This window comes from Podarcis cretensis (assembly GCF_951804945.1).
Source record: "Podarcis cretensis genome assembly, chromosome: 6".
Lineage (NCBI taxonomy): Eukaryota > Metazoa > Chordata > Lepidosauria > Squamata > Lacertidae > Podarcis > Podarcis cretensis.
The window spans coordinates 23185397-23207949 of record NC_137175.1 but is presented as its reverse complement, the minus strand read 5'-3'; the positions used below and the strand labels follow the sequence as shown (position 1 = coordinate 23207949).

Below are 22553 nucleotides of genomic sequence, written 5' to 3'. Positions count from 1 at the left end.
TTAATTTTTGAACTTTTTGTTAAAATGGCAGCTGCTAATTTTTATTCATTTAATTTTTTAAAAAAATGCTTAGTCTGTCCCTCAAAGCAAGGCTAACTTAATTTTAAAATAACACCAGTCAGCATTATAATATAAAACAATAGCAGATAAATGCAAAACAAAAATAACATCTTAAAACTATAACTCTATTACTTCCTGCTACTCAAGATCAAGTTAAAATCCTGCCCAAGTCTACACTGAGCTCTGTGCAAGGCTGCCTTTGAAAGAACTGGAAAATTTATGCTGGTACAAAATGCAGCAGCAAAAGTGCCGGCTAGAATCTGGTAGAGCAATCATATAACACTAACGTTGCATCAGTTTCATTGGCTGGCTCCCTATTTGCTTTTGGGCCCAATTCAAATGGTAATGATTTTTTAAAAGCCTAGGACCAAACCACCATCTTCAATTGAAGCCAGCCTCCTATCTCAGATCTTCACAGTGCTAATCCTGTTATAAATTCTTTTTTTTTTTTAAGAATAATTTTTTATTAACCGACCAATCACATCAAATCAAACCAAATTACATAAATTCCAAATTACACAGCCGAATTTTAAATTTTTGTTGGGGGTACCCATATTTCAAGTTCCGAAGGGGATCCAATCAACTTCTTGCTTCTTGCTCTGTTTTAATGTCCACAAATCTAACCATATGATGTTCACAGTACTATCTAGTCCTTATTGTTTTTCCACATCTCTTGTTGTTATTTTCATATATTTTTCCTTTCTCTCTGTGACCTCTGATAGTCTCCACAAGCTGGTTAAAACAGTTTGTAATCCTGCGTGGATATTTTTTTTTATCCAGTAGCTATATCCAGACGGTTTCCATATAACATCACTTCCATACAGCAAAACAGTCTTAGCGTCATTAATCTTCACCAATCTGCCTCCTTTCTCAAACCTCTGAGGAAATTCACCAGGAATGCAGTCTGAAAACAAGTCCGTTCCTCCTCCCGGCTATAAATCCTTTGGCAAGATGGCGACTCTGAATTAATTGCTGCGCCATTCCAAAAGCTCTTATTCCTTCTCGATCTCCATAAAGCATACTTTGGGTTAAAGTTTATTTCCACACAGACCTTAATCATCCTGCTTGGGTCAGTTAAACCAACGGGTCTAATGAGGAGGGGTTCTTGGTAAATCACATAGAAGAAAAGTAAAAAAGGTTTCCCCCCCCCATTCAGTCCCGTTGCCGACATACCCAGCCTTTGATGTATCTTCATCGTAAAATATTCCTGTTGCTCTAACCCGTCGTCTTCTTTCGCAGAGGTCCCTTCAATTAGCAGTCTTCACTCCCCTTCTTCACTTGAAATATGTGCATTTGCTTCTTTTGTAATTAATTATTCCAAATTGCTGCAGCTAGTGCGCTATCAGAGACAGCGTCCAGGAGAGCCGAGGTCCACACAGGGGCATTCTGCCTAGTGCCCTCACCCCCTTCTTTCGAATTTGTGGGTGATTTGTGGGCATAGCAGGCAAGGGCAGTGTTCCCCATTCCCTTGGGGCAACAAGGGAGGCTGCCTACTCCCATAACAGCCTCTTAATTACCCCGTGTGCGTCGGAGAGATGGTATTGTCGGCCATCTTCCAATGCGCCCCTAGTGGCCCCCAATCCTGTTATAAATTCTTAATGTTAGAGATTTAATGGGCAGATATGCTTTTGACCCTTTCCCCCTCTTTTCTATCTCCCTGCTTTTCCCCTTCTTGTCTATGGCTTCCCCAAACAATTTTATTTCCAAAGTACACACCTTTACTCAGTGGGGTCACTTTGAAAAGGGGCCTCGAAATAAGGCAGATGTAGGTACTGTACAGTCAGTGGCGTAGCGGAGGGGGGGGGGACACAAGGGCAGATGCCCTGGGTGCAAAATTGTTAGGGGCGCAAAGTTTCAACACCCAGTGCTGCCTCAATACAGCTGTGCACTTTTACCACTGCATTCTGTTGAAAACCATTTCTCCATGTGAACCAGGAAATGACCTCTCCAGACAATGGAACAACTTTCCTTTTCTCATCTCTGCAGCTACGATTCCCTGGGTGACACAGATGCCGTTAGGCAGTTGAATGTGCATGCAGGCTCCAGGAATGGCTGTAGCTGCTGAGCAAGTCATAGTTGGTAGAAGACCCTTCTAGCCACTGAGGCTACCTGAGCCTCCAGTGACAGAGCTGGATTCAGAAGCACCCCCAAACTGCAAGCCCGCTCCTTCACGGGGAGTGCAACCCCATCCAATTACATGAAACTCATCCTCAGATCTAAGTGCTCTTTGCAATTCTGGTTTGTAAAGTATGCTCAAACCACAGTTCCATCGTTCAGAAACTGTAATTAAACTGTAGTTTAACAAACCTGAAAGTCTGAAGTTTATTTGAGTTTACAAGGGAAGAAAGGAAAGGAATCATTTGATGCATTCCTGATCATAATTTGCTGGACCAAGGATGCGATGTATGAACAGGGTCTTTGTATTATTTGTTTAATTTGTATTCCTGACATTTGCGGAAGGTGGGGATCTCATCTTAATTCTTGAAAACGAGGAACAAATCTAGAAAACTGATATTTACATTTAGCAGAGAAAAACTCAGAAAAAGCTTTTAATAATTTGAACTAATCTGAAGTTTAGTTTTATTCAAATCCCTTATGTTAAACATCAGAAACAAACTACTATGTGGGTAATAATAATAATAATAATAATAATAATAATAAATTTATTTATACCCCGCCCTTCCCAGCCAAGAGCGGGCTCAGGGCGGCTAACACCAGATATAAATACAGTAAAAACATTAAAAACAAAACAAAACAGTTGATTAAAATATAAATTAGAATATAGTTTACAATGCAGCTTAAAATGCAGTCTCGTTTTAGTGGTAGCCCATAGATCAAAGCCGTAAGGGAGAAAACGTCAAATATTCACCGGGGCCAACTATCCATGCTGGTCCTACATGGGCCAGCAGAAGAGCCGAGGGAAAATGTATATACAAAATCCCATATAAGGGGTTCCATCAAAAAATAAAGAAAGAAAGAAAGAATTAATCAAGTTTGACATTTTTAGCACTCACTTAAATTGTAACTACTACTTTTTGTGTTGTTGAATGTGCAGCATCAAACCTAAGTCAAATACCTCATTGTACATTTGTGTACAGAGATTAGTTCAAACCTGCTCATCTAGTATCATGGCAGGTGATATTTGCAGAATGTTGTCAGTGCCATCAGTATCTTACAGTCTTTTCTTCTATATGAACTCATGTAAAACTTGTTTTGGATTTCAGACAGTATTAACAGTTATAGGAGTTCCGTTTTAAGCTTCCTTACCTATTGCAGAAAGGAATGCCACCTGTTTTTCAGACAGGGGTCATGTGGCTCATTTAAATTGGAACCATTGATGGTGATGAATGCCCTATGTAATTGTTTAGAGGTGACTGGAGGGTGGATGGCAGTTAATGGATTGAGGCTGAATCCTGACAAGACAGAAGTACTGTTTTGGGGAAAGAGGGCGGGCAGGTGGGGGGGGCTCCCTGGTCTTGAATGGGGTAACTGTGCCCCTAAAGGGCCAGGTGCACAGCCTGGAGGTCATTTTGGACTCACAGCTATCCATGGAGGTGCAGGTCAAGGCTGTGTCCAGGATGGCAGCTTACCAGCTCCATCTGGTATGCAGGCTGAGACCCTACCTGCCCACAGACTGTCTCACCATAGTGGTGCATGCTCTAGTTATCGCCCGCTTGGACTACTGCAATGCGCTCTATGTGGGGCTACCTTTGAAGGTGACCTGGAAACTACAATTAATCCAGAAAGCAGCTGCTAGACTGGTGACTGGGAGTGGCAGCCGGGACAGCATTAACACCGGTCCTGAAAGACCTACCGGTACATTGACTCCTAGTAAATTTCCGAGCACAATTCAAAGTGCTGGTACTTATCTTTAAAGCCCTAAATGGCTTCACCCTGTATACATTGTGGAGGAGCGTTTCCACGCCATTGTTCAGCCTAGACACTGAGGCCATTCTTCTGGCGATTCCCTCACTGCAAAACGAGAAGTTACAGAGAACCAGGCAGAGGGCCTTCTCGTTAGCAGTACTTCCCATCAGATGTCAAAGAGATAAACAATATTATTATTATTATTATTATGAGTCTCTTGCTCTACCAGCTGAGCTATCCCAATTTTGCAAATTACAGTTGTAAATTTCTTAGGGATAGTTTTAGCTTTTTTGTAAACTTCTTTGGGGGGGGGGTTTCCCTGCAATCAAGCAATACCGTCATACCTCGGGTTACAGACACTTCAGTTTGTGTTTTTTCAGGTTACGGACGCACCGAAACCCGGAAGTAACCTATTCCTGTTACTTCCGGGTTTCGGTGGTCGCGCATGAGCAGAAGCACCGAATTGCAACCCGCGTGTGTGCAGACATGCTGCTGCAGGTTGAGAACGTGCATCCCGCAAGGATCATGTTCGCAACCTGAGCGTCCACTGTATATGTATAACAATCAATCAGTCAGTCAAGTCTGTTCCAGATGAGGCTAGGAGAGACCCCCGCCCCCAACCCTGGAGAGCTGCTGCTGCCAGTCAGTGCAGACAATCCTGAGCTAAGGCCTCAAGGCAGGCTTGCATGTTCCTAACCGAACTCTGCACATGCTCAAGGATGGGCGGAAGTATTAACCTGATTTTGTGTGCCTCTCTGGCTGGGCCTGCCCACCCTTGCAAAGGCAAGGAGAGGAGACCGCCTCAGGCGTCAGGACCCGCAGGGGCAGGAGATCCTGATGTAGATCTTTAGTGCCTTCTGGTCGCTGGTGCAGCTGTTCATCATTCACCCTTTGACTGGTAGGATGGGGGCGCCATTTTGTGGCGCCAAAATGCCTTGGGCCGGCCCTGCTGTCTGGCATTCGTAACCTGCACTGAACCCTAGAGGTGTTGGTGGTGAGGGTAGGGGGCGGGGGAAAAAACTCTGTATGTGTGTCAGAGATGAGCCGGCTTCGTAACCCTCGAAGCCCTGACAGCCCTGGCCACGACCGGCAGCGTCTGTTACTGGCAGGGAAGGGTTGTTGTTTTTTCCCCGTCGCCTCAGCCGCCCTTCTCGCTGCCTCACACACCGGGCGGGCCGGTCCCAGAAGAGACCGCTGGGCGGAGCCAGCCCTGCAGGAGAGCAACAGGCCGGGCCGGCAGCCACTGAAGCCCGGACTGGCGGAGGAGCAGGAGGCGGAAGCAGCATGGAGAACAGCCCGCGGGTTTTCGACAAGCCCAAGGTGAGAGAGCTGGGCGTCCCAGAGCTCGCCGGGCCGCTGAGGGGGCGACCGCCCGCCGCCGGGCTCGCCCTGCCCAGGCACCTCCGCGGACCTGCCGGCTTCGCCAGGGGCGCTTGCTCGGCGGGGAGCCCAGCGGTGCCTCAGCGGGACTTACTCCCAGGGAAGCGCGCCTGGCGGGAGGATCCCTGCCCGTGCTTCCCTCTCCTGCCCTTCTCGCTCTGCCCGAGCAACTCCTCCCCACCTTCATTCCCCCCTCCACGTTATTTCTGGTTTTCTTGCCTCTTTAACGCCTCGGGGAGGTGCCCGCTTCACCTCTCCCTCAGACACCCGTTCCCAGAAACGGGGTCTCTGAAACAGATGACCCAACTCCCCCCCCCCAAAAAAACCCGGTGGTATTTTGTTGTTTCGTTACTATTTGCTGCTTTATAAAGATAGATGGGCTTCCCCGCTCTGCCTTATACTGTATGGGGAAACCCCAGCCAGATGGGTGGGGTATCATTATCATCATTATTATTATTATTATTACCTGCCCCCTTCGCTTACCTCTGTATAACCACCTCTTTTTATTTCGTCTTTCCCCACTTTATTTGCACCCCACTCCCAAAACCCCAGTTCCCTTTCAATTCCTGCCCCTCCCTCCCATCACCCTATTACCTTTAATGTTACTTGCCTTACTGCTCCTGCCTGATATACCTAGGCTCCCCTGAGAAAACGACGGAATAGAAATTTAATACATATATATATATATATGTATATACATACAGTATAGCAAATAACTGCCAATTCTCCCCCACTTGCTTCCTATCTCTTGCATTTTATCTACTGTTGCACATGTTCCTGCCTCACCTTGCCTGTTCCTGGCCTAAGTGTCCTCTTGTCTTATCCATCAAATGATAACATTAGCATTGCTACTCCTATGACCTTTAGCCCCACTTTGGGCATCCTGTTTGTAGGTCTGCCCAGTTTCTATCACCGAGCGTTACACAGAAAACAAGATTTTGCTTATCGGTTACGGCACTTATTTTCCGCCAAGGAGCTCAAGGATGCATAGGGTTGTCTTCCCTCCTCATTTTAACATTCCAACAACCCTGTGGGGTAGTCTAGAATGAGAGATAGGGACTGGCCCAATAACACCCAGTGAAACTTGTGGCTGAGTTACTCATCATGCAGAGCTTCCTGATACTGTACTTCTGTCTTGCTCATAGATAAGTGCTGTTTTGGCCACGTCAGGATAGGCAGTCAGATTTAAGTACTGATACAGAGAGTGAGCAAACAGTATCTGGTTCATCAAAGTGTTTTTATGGTGCGACTTCTGCTTTTGTCAGTAATTCAACGAATGTAGTCTGAATGTGATTGCAAGCTAGACAAGTGTGCTCTCTCTCTCTCTCTCTCTCTCTCTCTCTCTCTCTCTCTTTTACTACCCTCTTACTACCCTTTGGGTAGTAACATGATCTGAATGTATGTTAAGACATTCATGAGTACTGTCTCCACATGGATGCATACATCCACATTTTATAAGGGGAAGTCAATGGGTGAAAATTTTGCTAAATTGCAGTATGCTTTTTTTTTTTGGTGTATTTTAGCAGCTCCTGCAACCTGAACTGCACACACCAACAAGCATATAACTTTGCACAAATCGTTTAGTAAAACAGCACTTTATTCTTTATTTATATCCCACCTTTTTTCTTCAAGAAGCTCAAGGTGGTAGAAGACATGGTTCTCCCTCTCCTCATTTGATCACCACAAGAACCCTCTGAGGTAGGTTAGACTGAGAGGCACCGACTGGCCCAAGATCACCCAGTGAGCATCATGGCAGAGCAGGGATTTGAACCCTGGCCTCTGAGCTCGTAGTCCAACAGTCTTATCGACTAATAATATATAGATCTAATCCATTCAGCACTGATGAACTTGCTTCAATTGCTGAAGGCACTACAACTTTTTGCTGGAACCAGCTTATTTATCTTCAACAAGGCTCAGCAGAAAGAAGTAGGAGTGTTTAACAAACAAAAAACCCTGGAAACTACTTCAATCTATGCAGTAATCATATGGGTTGTATCTCTGACACTCGCCTTGTTTAACATTCAGTGACAGCACATTCTTGCTAGTGAGTAAAGTTCCAAACAGCAGGGAAGTTCCAAAAGATGAGGAAGTTAAATATGCAATGCTGAATTGCAATAATAAGACATGAAGTAAGTTTAAAAATAGCTTTTCTTTTGTGATTCATTGCCGTTTTGAGACACAATATCTTCACATTTTTGCAGAAATCTGATAAAACAAGATTTTACATATTTACGAAATAAGTTGTGCCATTAGTCATTACTCAGTGGGAGTAGTTAAACTTAGATCCAGATATTATGGTTAAAATGAGTTGGGGTAGTTTTGTGTTGTGCCAACTCATTTCATCCCTTTGCGGGGTTCTTCACTGCTCAAACTTAACTTAATTCATTAAATAATAAAGTTCACACAAATTCAGTGAAACACAACCTCTTTTAAAAAAAATATTGGTAGCAGTGATATTACTGCATCCCTAAAACAACATTAATTTAATTTATTAGATTTATATACCACCCTTCATTACAAGTTCTCAGGGCAGTTCACAAGATAAAAACACAGGTTAAAAACAGAAATACAGGGTTAAAATAAAAACTACAAAACAATAACCCCCTCCCACAAACACATTTTAAATACTAGAATATTAATCAGCCAAAGGCCTGGTTGAGGAGAAAGGTTTTTGCCTGGTGCCTGAAGATATCTAATGAAGGCGCCAAGTGAACCTCCCTAGGGAGAACATCCCACAAACGGAGCCACTACAGAAAAGGCCCATTTTTGTGTTGCCACTCTCCATACCTCCTATGAAGGAGGCACATGAACATCTGGTAATCTTTTGTAACACTTTTGAAATAAGCTGAAACATTGACAACCCTTAGGAAACTGACTTTTACTGCAATGGTGCAATTGTCTGGACTGCCTTTCTCTGATGCTTCAGACTCCAAATAATATTATAATGATGACACTCATGATTGATTACAAATTTCAATAGGATATTGGAAGAGGACAGTGCCATAAGTTTGTCAGCCCTGGTTCTAAATCATAAGATAAACCTTATTGTATGAGATCAAAGGTCCATGTAGTTCAGCATCTTGGTTTATGTTAGTGACCAGCCAGATGCCTTTGGGAAATCCAGAAGCAGGGACTACAGTATTCTCTAAGCAGTTTATTATAATAAAAATGTTGACCCTAGTTTCTTAAGAGCACTTTGCCCTCCCTAAGTAGTCTCATTGACGTCACAGACTGAGGAGGAGTCATCTGCTTTCTTCTGATAAGTGGCATCAGCTGGAAGAGTTTTGGTAGTTAAGTTCAGTATGCATACTGAAGAATTTGCAGTATCAGGCATCAGTGCTCCTTGTTTTATTTATATATAACATCTAAGTGAGTTCTTGGTCTTTGGCTCTGAATTTGTTTATGAAAAGATAAACAACAGAGGCATAATAATCATATGGTGAGGCTTTCAGACTTGTACTGAAGATAGACAATTGTTTGGTTACAGCTAGGAGAATTTCAACAATACTGCTTTTGATCCTCTTGATCCTTAACAATATTGCTCTTGATCCTATTCAGAATTGGATACGTTCAATGGAACACAGTTTGTGAAATTTTATTTCGGGAATGCATCATCTAGAAACAAGCAAAAGTTTATTCTTGCTTCAGGAGTATTGTTTTTACCCGTAAATAAATTTAATTGGTGGATTAATTAACTACCCAGCTGCATTTCTAACCCCATTTACCTGGAAATAAGATCAGCAGAGGGACACGGGTGGCGCTGTGGGTTAAACCACAGAGCCTAGGACTTGCTGATCAGAAGGTTGGCGGTTCGAATCCCCTTGACGGGGTGAGCCCCCGTTGCTTGGTCCCTGCTCCTGCCAACTTAGCAGTTCGAAAGCATGCCAGTGCAAGTAGATAAATAGGTACCGCTCCGGCGGGAAGGTAAACGGCGTTTCCGTGCGCTGCTCTGGTTCGCCAGAAGCGGCTTAGTCATGCTGGCCACATGACCCGGAAGCTGTACGCCGGCTCCCTCGGCCTATAGAGCGAGATGAGTGCCGCAACCCCAGAGTCGGTCACGATTGGACCTAATGGTCAGGGGTCCCTTTACCTTTTTACCTAAGACCAGCGGAATTCTGTATGACTTATTCTGAGTTGCCATGGTTAGGATTACACTGCAAGATTTCTTTAATTGGATGACCGCCATCTATCATGCTTACATTTTTATTGTTAGAAAATACAGCGTGTCATAGATTTGCAGTGCAATGAGCCAAATTTTATTAATGAAATAATTTTAAAAGCAAAGCAATGTAATTAGAATAATTCCACTAAATATGTTTAGTCTGAAAAAGTTATGAAACAACATTTTGGGATCAAACCTAAAATCATATGCATGTTTCCAAGTATCTGATAAGAATAATTTATTAAAATTCAATGTAGCAAATTAGATTGTAAATAATAAACATGTAATTAATAAATTAGATAAAATAATAAACTGAGCTGTAACGCATTTCTCTCCCAATTTTGAACCATCCATTTATTCCAGAGAGATATGTGGTAGCTGGGACAGGGCAGTTCATTTGCCATTTTCTCCCTGCTGAGATGTGTTGATAGTGGTTCCAGAAAGTAATGTCTGAACAGGCTTCATTTCATTGGGTGGAGGGCATTTTTTTCAAGCTTTGTGGTGCTCCTTTATACCATTGAGACACCCAGTCATTGTATCAATGTAAGTATGGACAAAGACAACAGGCATATAAAAGTTATGACGCTGGAAGATGAGCCCCTCAGGTCGGAAGGCGTCCAACATGCTACTGGGGAAGAGCGGAGGGCAAGTACAAGTAGATCCAGAGCTGATGAAGCGGCTGGGCCAAAGCCGAAAGGACGCTCAGTTGCGGATATGCCTGGAAGCGAAAGGAAAGTCCAATGCTGTAAAGAAAAATATTGCATAGGAACCTGGAATGTAAGAACCATGAACATGGGTAAGTTGGAGGTGGTCAAAAATGAGATGGCAAGAATAAATATTGACATCCTGGGCATCAGTGAACTAAAATGGACGGGAATGGGTGAATTCAGTTCGGATGACCATCATATCTACTACTGTGGGCAAGAAACCCGTAAAAGAAATGGAGTGGCCTCATAGTCAACAAAAGAGTGGCAAAAGCTGTACTGGGATGCAATCTCAAAAATGATAGAATGATCTCGATACGAATCCAAGGCAGACCTTTTAACATCACAGTAATCCAAGTTTATGCACCAACTACTGGTGCTGAAGAAACTGAAATTGACCAATTCTATGAAGACTTACAACACCTTATAGAAGTGACACCAAAGAAGGATGTTCTTCTCATTATAGGGGATTGGAATGCTAAAGTAGGGAGTCAAGAGATAAAAGGAACAACTGGCAAGTTTGGCCTTGGAGATCAAAACGAAGCAGGGCAAAGGCTAATTGAGTTCTGTCAAGAGAACAAGCTGGTCATCACAAACACGCTTTTCCAACAACACAAGAGACGACTCTACACATGGACATCACCAGATGGGCAGCATCGAAATCAGATTGATTATATTCTCTGCAGCCAAAGATGGAGAAGCTCTATACAGTCAGCAAAAACAAGACCTGGAGCTGACTGTGGCTCAGATCATCAGCTTCTTATAGCAAAATTCAAGCTTAAACTGAAGAAAGTAGGAAAAACCACTGGGCCGGTAAGATACAATCTAAGTCAAATCCCTTATGAATACACAGTGGAAGTGAGGAACAGGTTTAAGGATTTAGATTTGGTGGACAGAGTGCCTGAAGAACTATGGATGGAGGCTCGTAACATTATACAGGAGGCAGCAACGAAAACCATCCCAATGAAAAGGAAATGCAAGAAAGCAAAGTGGCTGTCCAATGAGGCCTTACAAATAGCGGGGGAGAGAAGGCAAGCAAAATGCAAGGGAGATCGTGAAACATACAGGAAATTGAATGCAGATTTCCAAAGAATAGCAAGGAGAGACAAGAAGACCTTCTTAAACAAGCAATGCAAAGAAATAGAGGAAAGCAATAGAATGGGAAGAACCAGAGATCTGTTCAAGAAAATTGGAGATATGAAAGGAACATTTCGTACAAAGATTTCCATAATAAAGGACAAAAGTGGAAAGGACCTAACAGAAGCAGAAGACATCAAGAAGAGGTGGCAAGAATACACAGAGGAATTATACCAGAAAGAAATGGATGTCTCATATACCCCAGGTAGTGTGGTTGCTGACCTTGAGCCAGACATCCTGGAGAGTGAAGTCAAATGGGCCTTAGAAAGCACTGCAAATAACAAGGCCAGTGGAAGTGATGGTATTCCAGCTGAACTATTTAAAATTTTAAAAGATGATGCTGTTAAGGTGCTACACTCAATATGCCAGCAAGTTTGGAAAACTCAGCAGTGGCCAGAAGATTGGAGAAGATCAGTCTACATCCCAATCCCAAAGAAGGGCAGTGCCAAAGAATGCTCCAACTATCGCACAATTGCACTAATTTCTCACGCTAGCAAGGTTATGCTTAAAATTCTACAAGGAAGGCTCAAGCAGTATGTGGACCGAGAACTCCCAGAAGTGCAAGCTGGATTTAGAAGAGGCAGAGGAACCAGAGACCAAATTGCAAACATGCGCTGGATTATGGAGAAAGCTAGAGAGTTCCAGAAAGACATTTACTTCTGCTTCATTGACTATGCAAAAGCCTTTGACTGTGTCGACCATGGCAAACTATGGCAAGTTCTTAAAGAAATGGGAGTGCCTGATCACCTCATCTGTCTCCTGAGAAATCTCTATGTGGGACAAGAAGCTACAGTTAGAACTGGATATGGAACAACTGACTGGTTCAAAATTGGGAAAGGAGTACGACAAGGCTGCATTTTGTCTCCCTGCTTATTTAACTTATATGCAGAATTCATCATGCGAAAGGCTGGGCTGGATGAATCCCTAGCCGGAATTAAGATTGCCGGAAGAAATATCAACAACCTTAGATATGCAGATGACACAACCTTGATGGCAGAAAGTGAGGAGGAATTAAAGAACCTTTTATTGAGGGTGAAAGAGGAGAGTGCAAAATATGGTCTGAAGCTCAACATCAAAAAAACGAAGATCATGGCTACTGGTCCCATCACCTCCTGGCAAATAGAAGGGGAAGAAATGGAGGCAGTGAGAGATTTTACTTTCTTGGGCTCCATGATCACTGCAGATGGTGACAGCAGCCACGAAATTAGAAGACGCCTGCTTCTTGGGAGAAGGGCAATGACAGGCCTAGACAGCATCTTGAGAAGTAGAGACATCACCTTGCCAACAAAGGTCCGTATAGTTAAAGCTATGGTTTTCCCAGTAGTGATGTATGGAAGTGAGAGCTGGACCATAAAGAAGGCTGATCGCCGAAGAATTGATGCTTTTGAATTATGGTGCTGGAGGAGACTCTTGAGAGTCCCATGGACTGCAAGAAGATCAAACCTCTCCATTCTGAAGGAAATCAGCCCTGAGTGCTCACTGGAAGGACAGATTGTGAAGCTGAGGCTCCAGTACTTTGGCCACCTCATGAGAAGAGAAGACTCCCTGGAGAAGACCCTGATGTTGGGAAAGATGGAGGGCACAAGGAGAAGGGGGCGACAGAGGACGAGATGGTTGGATAGTGTTTTTGAGGTTACCAGCATGAGTCTGACCAAGCTGCGGGGGGCAGTGGAGGACAGGAGTGCCTGGCGTTCTCTGGTCCATGGGGTCACGAAGAGTCGGACACGACTAAACGACTAAACAACAACAAAGTATGTGGTACAATGAGTCAGTGAGCCTGGCTGTTAACCAGAAGATAGTTGGTTTGAGCCCGCACAGGGACAGCTGTGAGCAGGATTCCTGCATCGCAGGGTGTTGGAATAGATGACCCTCAGGATCCCTTCCAACTCTACAATTTTAAGATTCTACCAGGTCATTTACAATGCACTGCTCTTCCCAGTATAAAAAGGTTTGAAAAGAAGTCTGTATGTATTTGTCAAGCTGTAATTAATGAAACTGGTTGAGTGGGAAGAAGTATTCTAGAGTAATGATAGTGTTGTGGACTTGCTGTGAACTTATTCATCTACTAAAACCCTTGAGGCGTTGCAACAGCTTGTTCAACACTAGCATTGCTATGATTTCACTTGGTTGCATGAGTGTCTTGAGATCACTTTGATACTTTCCCAGAGAGTGTAGTACAATTTTATCTATGCCCTATAAATACCATACCTCAGCTTGTACCAGTTTCTTTTGTTAGGAAGGGAAATGAGAGTAATGACTATGTTTACGTATCATAAATTAGAGGCTTATTAGTGAGGGGCAATTCAGTACAATAGATGTCAGGGAATCAGAGTAGTCCCCCATTGGGCAGAAACATATCAAGAATTGGTTTAACCTGCTTTATATAATTAGGTTTTAGTAATAAAGTTACTAGTAATAAAACAATTTAATAACATGAAATTAAAACGCATCTAAAATTTGTACAAATTTTTACAAGGAACTATAAGAAAATAAATTCTTAATGTAACATAGAAATCTTATGTACTGCGCAATCCTAATGATTTGTCAGAACTCTCACAATGTGCAGCTTGGTTTGTATGAGGTTTGAGCAGTTTTCTTTTTCGTGTACAGCAGTTGAAGCATTGCATTGTGGACTTATCAGATCTAGACCAGATCAGGCAGTCTGATAGATTATACCTTCCATCTCCAGCAGCTTTTGCTATGTCAGAGGAAGGCACTGGAATTTTGAATACAGTATATCTTAATATGAGCCTTCTGCAGACTCACTGACTTAACAGACAGGGTTATTGTCATGTACATAAGGAGCCACTCTGGGTTCTTTTGGGAGGAAGGGTGGGATAGAAATTTCAGAAATAATACGTTGGAAACAAAGTCTGCTACTTGTTGCTGAAGTGTACCACTATTCTTAAACTAGCTGAATACATTCTATTTTCAACTCACAACCCTGAGCTGCCTGGATTGGGCATATTAGAGTGAATAGTGTTCTGTTCTCTCCACTTCTCTGAGTGGTGAGAAGTTCAGCATATACTAGGTTTAGTTTTCTTTGGAAAGGGGTCACTGGAAGTGTATGGTGTTCTGTAATATTTTGAATGTATTTACAAATATGTAGGTTGGGTGTAGGGGAAGGCAGGGCTTAAACATTCCAAGATCAACTGCTCTCACATCAGATCTCCAGAGGGAGAATGCCAGCACTCCAAAATGCTGTTAGCTTGCAAAACCCAAAACTCACAGACATCTCTTTACCACAAAAGGAAATTACTAGTGCACTCATGATGAGCTATGCTGCTTTTAACAAACAGGTTCAAAAGAGCGTCCATAATAGGCGTTTTCATTGGGAGCAGGCAAATGAAGCAAATCTTGGAATCTGATATGTTTGTGGCTTCTTCCTTCATAAGAAGCTGCTACGCAACCATCAGCCAAATTACTATCCTCATTTTATTTGTTTAGATTGTGTTATGTAAGCAGGCATTATGCAGAGATCAGAGAGTAAGAATATTTGGTTCTCTTTTTACATCTGAAATTTTGACACTGAGAAGTTGTTGTAATTGCAAAATAAACCAGATGCTTTGGCTAGTAAGTTTCTTTTACGAAAGCTTATCATTTCCCTATGCTGGTTTTAAATGCTACCAACTTTCAAGTTGCTTACATTTTGGAGGATGGGGAGAGAGAGCTGCTGTGCTAAACTAAAAACTACGACTGCATGCATATATCTGTCAGAAATGTCATTTTCCACTCTTAGGTCACAAGGGCTTTAATGTATATTACTATTCACATTCTTTCAACTGTTTTGCAGGTAGAACTTCATGTCCACCTAGATGGAGCCATTAAACCAGAAACCATTTTATACTTTGGCAAGTGAGTGAGTGGTTTTGGGTGGTGTTTTTCCTTTTTATTTTTTCAGAAGCTCATGCTTAGTCTGAATTGTTTGCAAAATGTTCCTTGGTCATTAATGTCTCCAGGATAAAAGCAAATGAAACATCAAAACCTTTGATCAGGCTTCATTACTTGCATTTTGTTAGTTTAATGCAATTTTAGAGAGTAAGATTCCACCTAATTGTTATAGAACAACTAGTGTGCTTTGGTAAGGGAAATACATCAAAAGCACAGTTTTGTGCATGTGTATGTCCCACTGTGTTCAATAGAGCTTATCCCCAGGTAAGGGTGCATAGGATTTCCCCTTCAAAGTTTGCAAGCTGCAGTAGTGGCATGTTTCTCATCAACTATCCCTCTGCAAATATTTCGAAATCCATCCCCAGTCAGGAAGGTGGGAGAATCTGGGAGTCAGAGACAGAAAAGAATCAAGCAAGCTAAGAATTATGAAAGAGCCTGATTCTGTGCAAAGAACTAAAAGAGTCTATTCAGAATCAAGACTATCACTGATTGGTATTGTTGTTTTAAAGCTTTTTCCAGATGTGAAAATCTTTTTAAAAGTTCAAAGATTTTTGTAAATAATAACCTATTATAAATATACTTCAGACCTAACTATTACAGCAAAATGGGAAGGTCATATAAGGTTACTGAGTTAGGAATTCAGATTTGCAAAGGGGACTGCTTAAGGCCCAAGTCAGATGCTTTTGTTTACAGAGATACCAGTTTCTATGAAAAAAGGAAATTTGACAGAAGAACCAGAAGTAAGGGCCATGAAACATCTGGAGTACAAGAATATCTTACCAGCAATTGTACTCTAAAAGGGGAATTTGCTATTTCATTAGCCAGCACTCAGTTTAGTTTGGCTTTTAGCTGAGGATGGAGATTCTACACAAACATTTATTTAACCAGAAAGGCAAGATTCTACAAATGTGTGCTTCATGTACATTCTTTGTTCGATTGGTTTAAGAGAATTGTCCTCAGGCTGTCAACTTTGCCTCCTTCAACATAAGAACAAGAAATTTTATAATCTAAAAATAAAGACATAATTCCATTAATCACATAGAGTCACTTTGTATGTTGTTACATATGTTACAATGTATATTTTTGTAGTCTTCCAGAGCATAAGAGAGGAGTTATAGACACAGAAAGTGCCATCAGATTAATCAGTGACTACATGAAAAATATCTAGGGCTTTCTGACCATCAGTTTTCTTCACTGACTTACTAAAAGAATTTAGTTCAGAACTTGCCCAAGTAAGCCTACCGCAGTTGATACATGTATTTTGTTTAACATCTAGGAAAAGGGGAAAACAGCTTCCTGCAGATACAGTAGAAGGCCTTCTGCAATATGTTAGCTACAGCGAACCTATCAGTCTCACAGAGTTCCTAGAAAAATTTTCTGTCTACATGCCAGCAATTGCGTGAGTAAAGTAACTTGCTCCATCTTTACTGTTGTCAAACCTCTCTTCTATCCCTTTGAGTCGCTGTTGATGCGTGTTGCATAGTATATGACCACCAAGCTTTGGTTTTGCCCTGATTATGTTTTCTTGCCATTAAAGCATTAGACCAAAATAGTATAAACCTTTAATTTGTGAGATTGCTTAGAGATCAGTGCCGTTATTCCCACTGAGAAAGAAACAGCCTGGTGTATGTGACTTGCTGGTGCATGGTGACCCTGTACCCTATCAGTAGTTAATGAGTAGAACAGGTTCATAATCTATCTTCGTCCTTGAAGCCCTGTGTGGGCAGTTCTAGAACTGCTGCCAGCAGGATTGGATTCATTGGGACCAGCACAATATGCTTTCAGCATAGCAAAATGATCACCAGACTCCTGAACTGGTTGCAGAGCTTACTGATTATGACACATTGGAGAGATCTCTTCCAGTACATAGATTTTTTGCATTCTGATTCTTGGAATAAATTCTGGTCCACATTGACCATCTAGATCTTAACCAAACACAGGCTTAATTGTATTGCTGACAGGCCATATTTAGGAAAAGCACAACTACTCCTAACTTGAGAAATATGGCTTTTGGGGGATTTTGATTTGCTCTGTACTCTAATAGCAAAAGGGGGAGCTTTTACTTCTCTTCCAACTAGGATCCTAATTTGCAGGGTCGGGGAGAGGGAAATACAGGACCAAGGTCACAGGTGACAACAAACATGACATTCCTTTTCCTTGAACCCTTTAAACTTTTAGTGGGTCACTTAGGGATGATTCAAAATAGAGAGCGTACTACTTCCTGAAATCCAAATTAACATCCATTCAGTTGTGAAAGTAGCAACACTCTTAAATCCTTAAATAATCATTGATTAGTATGGCATTGGCAGATTTAGAGAAGCGCAACCCATTTGCCCACACTGAGTGCTGAGCAATGACAAACAGTGTAAGGCCAGAAATGGGAAGGCGCTGAATTTTGGTGTTGCACAGTTTGCCACTGATATGTGCCATAAGATACACATTTTGGATGAAAAGGCAAACTGTGGTTTGCCAATAATGGCAATTAAGAAATCAAGAGGAGACAGAGAGGTAGTGTGTAAGTTTGAATCTCATGCAACCTCAAACAGTAGTTTGTATTACATCTGAACTAGCATGGTGTGTGAATGCTAGTAACTGACTAGGGAAGCCACAGTGTCTAAAAACTGGAAAGAACTGGGTTGTTTCTTTTGGAACCTACAGGCTTCTTTGGCACCCTTGAAATTTGGCTGCTTAGGAAATGACAGTGTTGGCTCATATTGTTGTTTTTTCAGATCGTGAGTTAGAACTGACTCATAACTTATGGACACTACCTTAAAATTTAGGCACTCATGAATAACAGAAATGTCACATTTTGATGACTGGTAGGAGGACATTGGCAAGTAGAGAAATTGCTGGTTCCAAAACAGAATAAGTACACAGCCCTTATCCAGTGAATCCAAAGTACACTTTGCTTTTTATCTGTCTTGCACACTTAGAACTACAACCACTTTCTTCAGCTCCTTATCTGCAACTCTGTGTGAGAGTTAAACTGAGTGCCTTACCACTTGGAATGCAAAAAGGATCGAAAAGATTCTTTTCTGAGGCTAATTGGCTACTTAAGTATCCTGAATTGTCCCATTAGCCTATGTAGCTCATGCTGAAATAGGAAAAATGTTTTTCCTGCATTAATGTGACAAACATAGCTTAGCTGCTTCATAATATTTTGGGTTTTAGAATTGGATGAGACCATATTGGCTCCTTTTATATGATTTTGATTATCGTGAGCCATTTTAAATTCGTTTGGGGAAACAGCATATAAATGTACCAAATAAATTTTTATTAATCTGTGGTCAGATCAGGCTTGCAAATTCACAAGGGTTTGAACAGTGTGCTGCTGAAGTGTAGAATTTTGGTCTGCTGAGAAGCATTAACTCCCACAGCACCACATATCCATGTTTTGTAGAGTTTAGATTGTTAATTGACTACAGCAATTATAGAAATCAACATTTTCTACATCCACAGGGGGGACCGTGAGGCTGTGGAAAGAATTGCTTATGAATTTGTAGAAATGAAAGCAAAGGAAGGTGTAATCTATGTTGAAGCCCGGTACAGCCCTCACCTCCTAGCCAACTGCAAAGTGCATCCTATCCCCTGGAACCAAGAAGAGTGAGTACCTTCTTAAAGGTGTAAGATAACACAATATAAAGTAACCTTCCTAAGAGTGGATGGTGGCATACTACTAACTGGCAGCATTCAGTTAAAGAAAATATGTTGAAAATAAGTACATCTTCAAGGACAATGTGAAATTCCTTCACATGCCTCATTGTACTCCACCCTGCACCAGGGATCAGTGCAGTATGCCCAACCAGTATTCTAGAGTCTAAATAATAAAACGTACCGGTCTCTTTGTTTAAAGGATGCTTCCCATGCATTTCTGATACATATGGTTCAACAATGGATATCTAATTGACTTTCTTTGCATATAATATTGTTATATTTTCCCCAGAGAATGAGAGAAAAGTATGAAAGTGCACTGTTTCTAAAGTTAATATTTTAGGCTATGTTCACTTTCCTGGGAGTAAAACCTGTTGAACTCAGTGTGGATTAGTTCCACGTAAGCATGCATAAGCTTGCAGCATTAAAGTCCAATTGGTGTCATAGACAGGGACTAGGAACTGTTTAACTTTCCCTTAGAAATCAGTCATACTCCGAAATTTCATTCCCTAGTTAAAATACTTCCATGTTTTTGGATCATCCACACAAGCACTCACTCTCTTAATGGAGCAGCATATTTAGATTCTTCAGATCACATAAAACTCTTTACTGTGCACAATAGAAAAATAACTAAACTTTCAACTATAAAACAGAAAAGGGATATTTAGAAAATTAGCCGTTGCTTGAGGTAGACAGTGAACAGATAATAAAATCCTGCACCTCAAATATGACATAACAGAGTTGAATATTAGGTTACTGTAATTAGTCAGGAGACAAAGATCTCTAGCCACCCTTATGTAGTTGCCACGACTTGCGTGCCCCCACACACCCAAATTTAAAATAGGTTACAATAGGACTATGTTACAACAGGTTGCAAATAAAAGGCACCACATGTGTAGGATAAATAAAATAAGTATTTGTGATGTGCCCACAATTAACAGAATTGTTGAGGCTTGCTTTGTGTTTCTACTTTTTTGACAAGAAAATAACCTTAGTTTTAGAATATGGAATCCACAGCTTTTGTATTTACAGAGCACACGAAGTCCATCTGCCTTTAGCTTTCCATTTTAGAAAGCAGAGCTGGTGATTTATCAAGCCTGTCGTATTTTTCCCTCCATCCCTCCTTTTCTCTGAGAATGCTGCCACAGTTAGTGAGACCTCCTGCCCTGAGTACTTCATCCATCTTGCCTGTGTGAAGCAGCTGTAAGAGTTCTTGGCAGAAGTTACTCTTAGCTGAAGAAAAGAACCAGAGCTCAAACACAAGCATTTTTCTTCCCCAGCTCTTATTTAAAAATAAAAAAATCCTTGCAGTTTTGACTGTTACAGCTACTGGTTTGAAACCCTGCAGGTGATCTTTCTAGTTCTTAATTTGTTTAGAAGAAACCAGAGCTTTGTTTGACAATACATTGCTAATTTGTATAAGGGAGTTTCAGGAGTGAGAATAGAGAAGGGAGGAAAGTTTGCTGCTATTGCCTGCAATTCCTGCCAGGGAAGACTGAAGCTGTGCATGTTAATAGATAGCAGGGAGGATGCTATTCCAGCTGGAAAAACCCATTTCCTTATAGAAATACTCAATAATCTACCATGGACATTACCAATATAGATGTAAAATTTGTTTGACTTAATACCAAGAATAGCACCTAGACATTTTCTGGTATGTTTATAGTGCTTAGAAAATGTTTTGGGAACTGCTGAATCTGAACAGAGGAGACATCCTTAGCCTGATTTGGACCACTGATCCCTTGAGGACCAATATTGTCTGCTGTTGCCAACTCTGCTATCTGAGGGCTCATCCACACTTCCGCTTGCCCTGTCACTTTCTCCCTGGGAAAACCCATTCTTTACCACTGAATTGGAGCTGACATCAGTCAGGTTTTCTGTGAATTGATGTTTGTTCCAGTTCAGCGCTAAAGAGCGGGTTTTCTCGGAGAAAGTGGCAGGGCAAATGGAAAACTGCTCAGACCCAAACAGAAAACTTCTCGTACTTTGCAAGTGTGGATGAGCCCTGAGATCCTTTCAAATGGAGATGCTGGGGACTGAACCTGGATCTTCTGCATTCCTGTCATCTGTTCTACCACTGAACTAGGTTTTATCTGGCAGACTTGTTTGCTATTTGTACCCAGATGTTGGTTGTACTGAGTCCTTTATAATTCAGCCTGAGATGCAGGCAGCTCAGTGATAGGATTATGAGCACTTCCTTGAGCACTGATAATAGGAAACAACGATGCCTAACTGATCTCTTTGTATTTTTCTTTGTACAGGGGAGACCTAACTCCAGATGAAGTGGTTAGCCTTGTTAATCGGGGGTTAAAAGCTGGAGAGAAGGCTTTTAACATCAAAGCCAGGTCTATTCTATGCTGCATGCGCCACATGCCAAGTAATGTATTACAGGTCATCTGTGGCTCTGATTCTTACTTTATCAAATCTGTCTTGCTCACCTCTCTGCTTCCCCACCCTTTCCCCACATACTGAGGTCAAATCCTTTTGCAATATATCAGTAAGTAATTCATTATGTTTAGATGCTCAATCACAACATAACCTCGTTAACTATTCTCACTTAAGTGTAGGTTCAGGGATAGAAACCGAGGAACAAATAGAGACAGAAGGAAGATAACGTCATATAACAATAGAGAGTGGGCTAATTTTGTAGTAATTAGTTGGGAACTTTTGACAAGTATGAATTAACAGTGCAATTGTTGTGGTTGGTATTGGTAATCTTAGACTTCTTCCACAGTTGTTCTTTTCTCTCTATTTGCCATCATTCATTCACTTTCTACGCATGGTTCTAATGACACAATTAACAAATTATTACATTCTAGTATTTTCTACGTTGGCATTCTATTTTTTTCTCAGATATTAATTTCACATATATGCCGTTTATACAGCTACCTCTCTGCAATCTATTGACTCAGACCTACTGCTTATGAACGTATGTTAACTTAACCTAGCCTACCTCACAGCGCTGTTGCAAAAATAAAAGGGGAGGGGGAGGAAAACCTACACAATCTTGAGTTCCTGGGTAGAAAAGAAAGATACAAATGTATGCATAATTCAGCTATGGAAGGCACTCCCATGGGAAGCAGTAATGACCTCCAACTTAGATGGCTTTAAAAAGAATTCATGAAGGGTAAGGCTATCAGTGGCTACTAGCCACAATGGCTATGCTCTGCCTCCATGGTCAGAAGCAGTCTGTTTCTGAATACTAGTTGCCTGGAACAGTAGGAAGGGAGAGTGCTATTGCCCTCAGGTCCTGCCTGCTGGCATCTTCTCAGCCACTGAGAACAATATGCTGATCTAATTCTTAACAATATCCTTAAGGCAAATAAGATGCAAGCCCCCCCCCCTTTTTAATATTTATTTTATCCATGCAAGAAGTCTCAGTCATACTTTAATGCTTGTGTGTTCATTTGAGTAGACAGTCATTTTAATGATTGCTTTGTATTGGTTTTAAAAGTTGTCACCACCCTGATGTTTTGCAAAACAGAATGTAAATACTTTTATGTATTTATGTAAGTGCAGTCTGTAAATAAATAAATTTTCTGAATAAACATCTAGAACTTCATCTCCTGGGGCTATTAAATTGTGGGCATATGGACGTATAATACAGAAATGCTTCTGCGCTATTTTAGGCAGATATGGTTCTTCGAGTTCGTAATACAGTGGTGCCCCGCAAGACGAATGCCTTGCAAGACGAAAAACCC

At 41.6% G+C, this 22553-nt stretch overlaps 1 protein-coding gene across 1 annotated transcript in view; it reads left to right on the top strand.

Annotated features, from left to right (window-relative positions):
• Positions 1-4278: 4278 nt before the first annotated feature.
• ADA (adenosine deaminase) overlaps positions 4279-22553 on the top strand; it is a 39943-nt gene continuing 21668 nt past the window's right edge. The window contains exons 1-5 of the mRNA XM_079979792.1: positions 4279-5247; positions 15104-15165; positions 16478-16600; positions 18661-18804; positions 21114-21229. Coding sequence (XP_079835918.1) covers positions 5212-5247; positions 15104-15165; positions 16478-16600; positions 18661-18804; positions 21114-21229 — 481 coding nt within the window. The 5' untranslated portion in view covers positions 4279-5211. The remainder of the gene's footprint in view (positions 5248-15103; positions 15166-16477; positions 16601-18660; positions 18805-21113; positions 21230-22553) is intronic.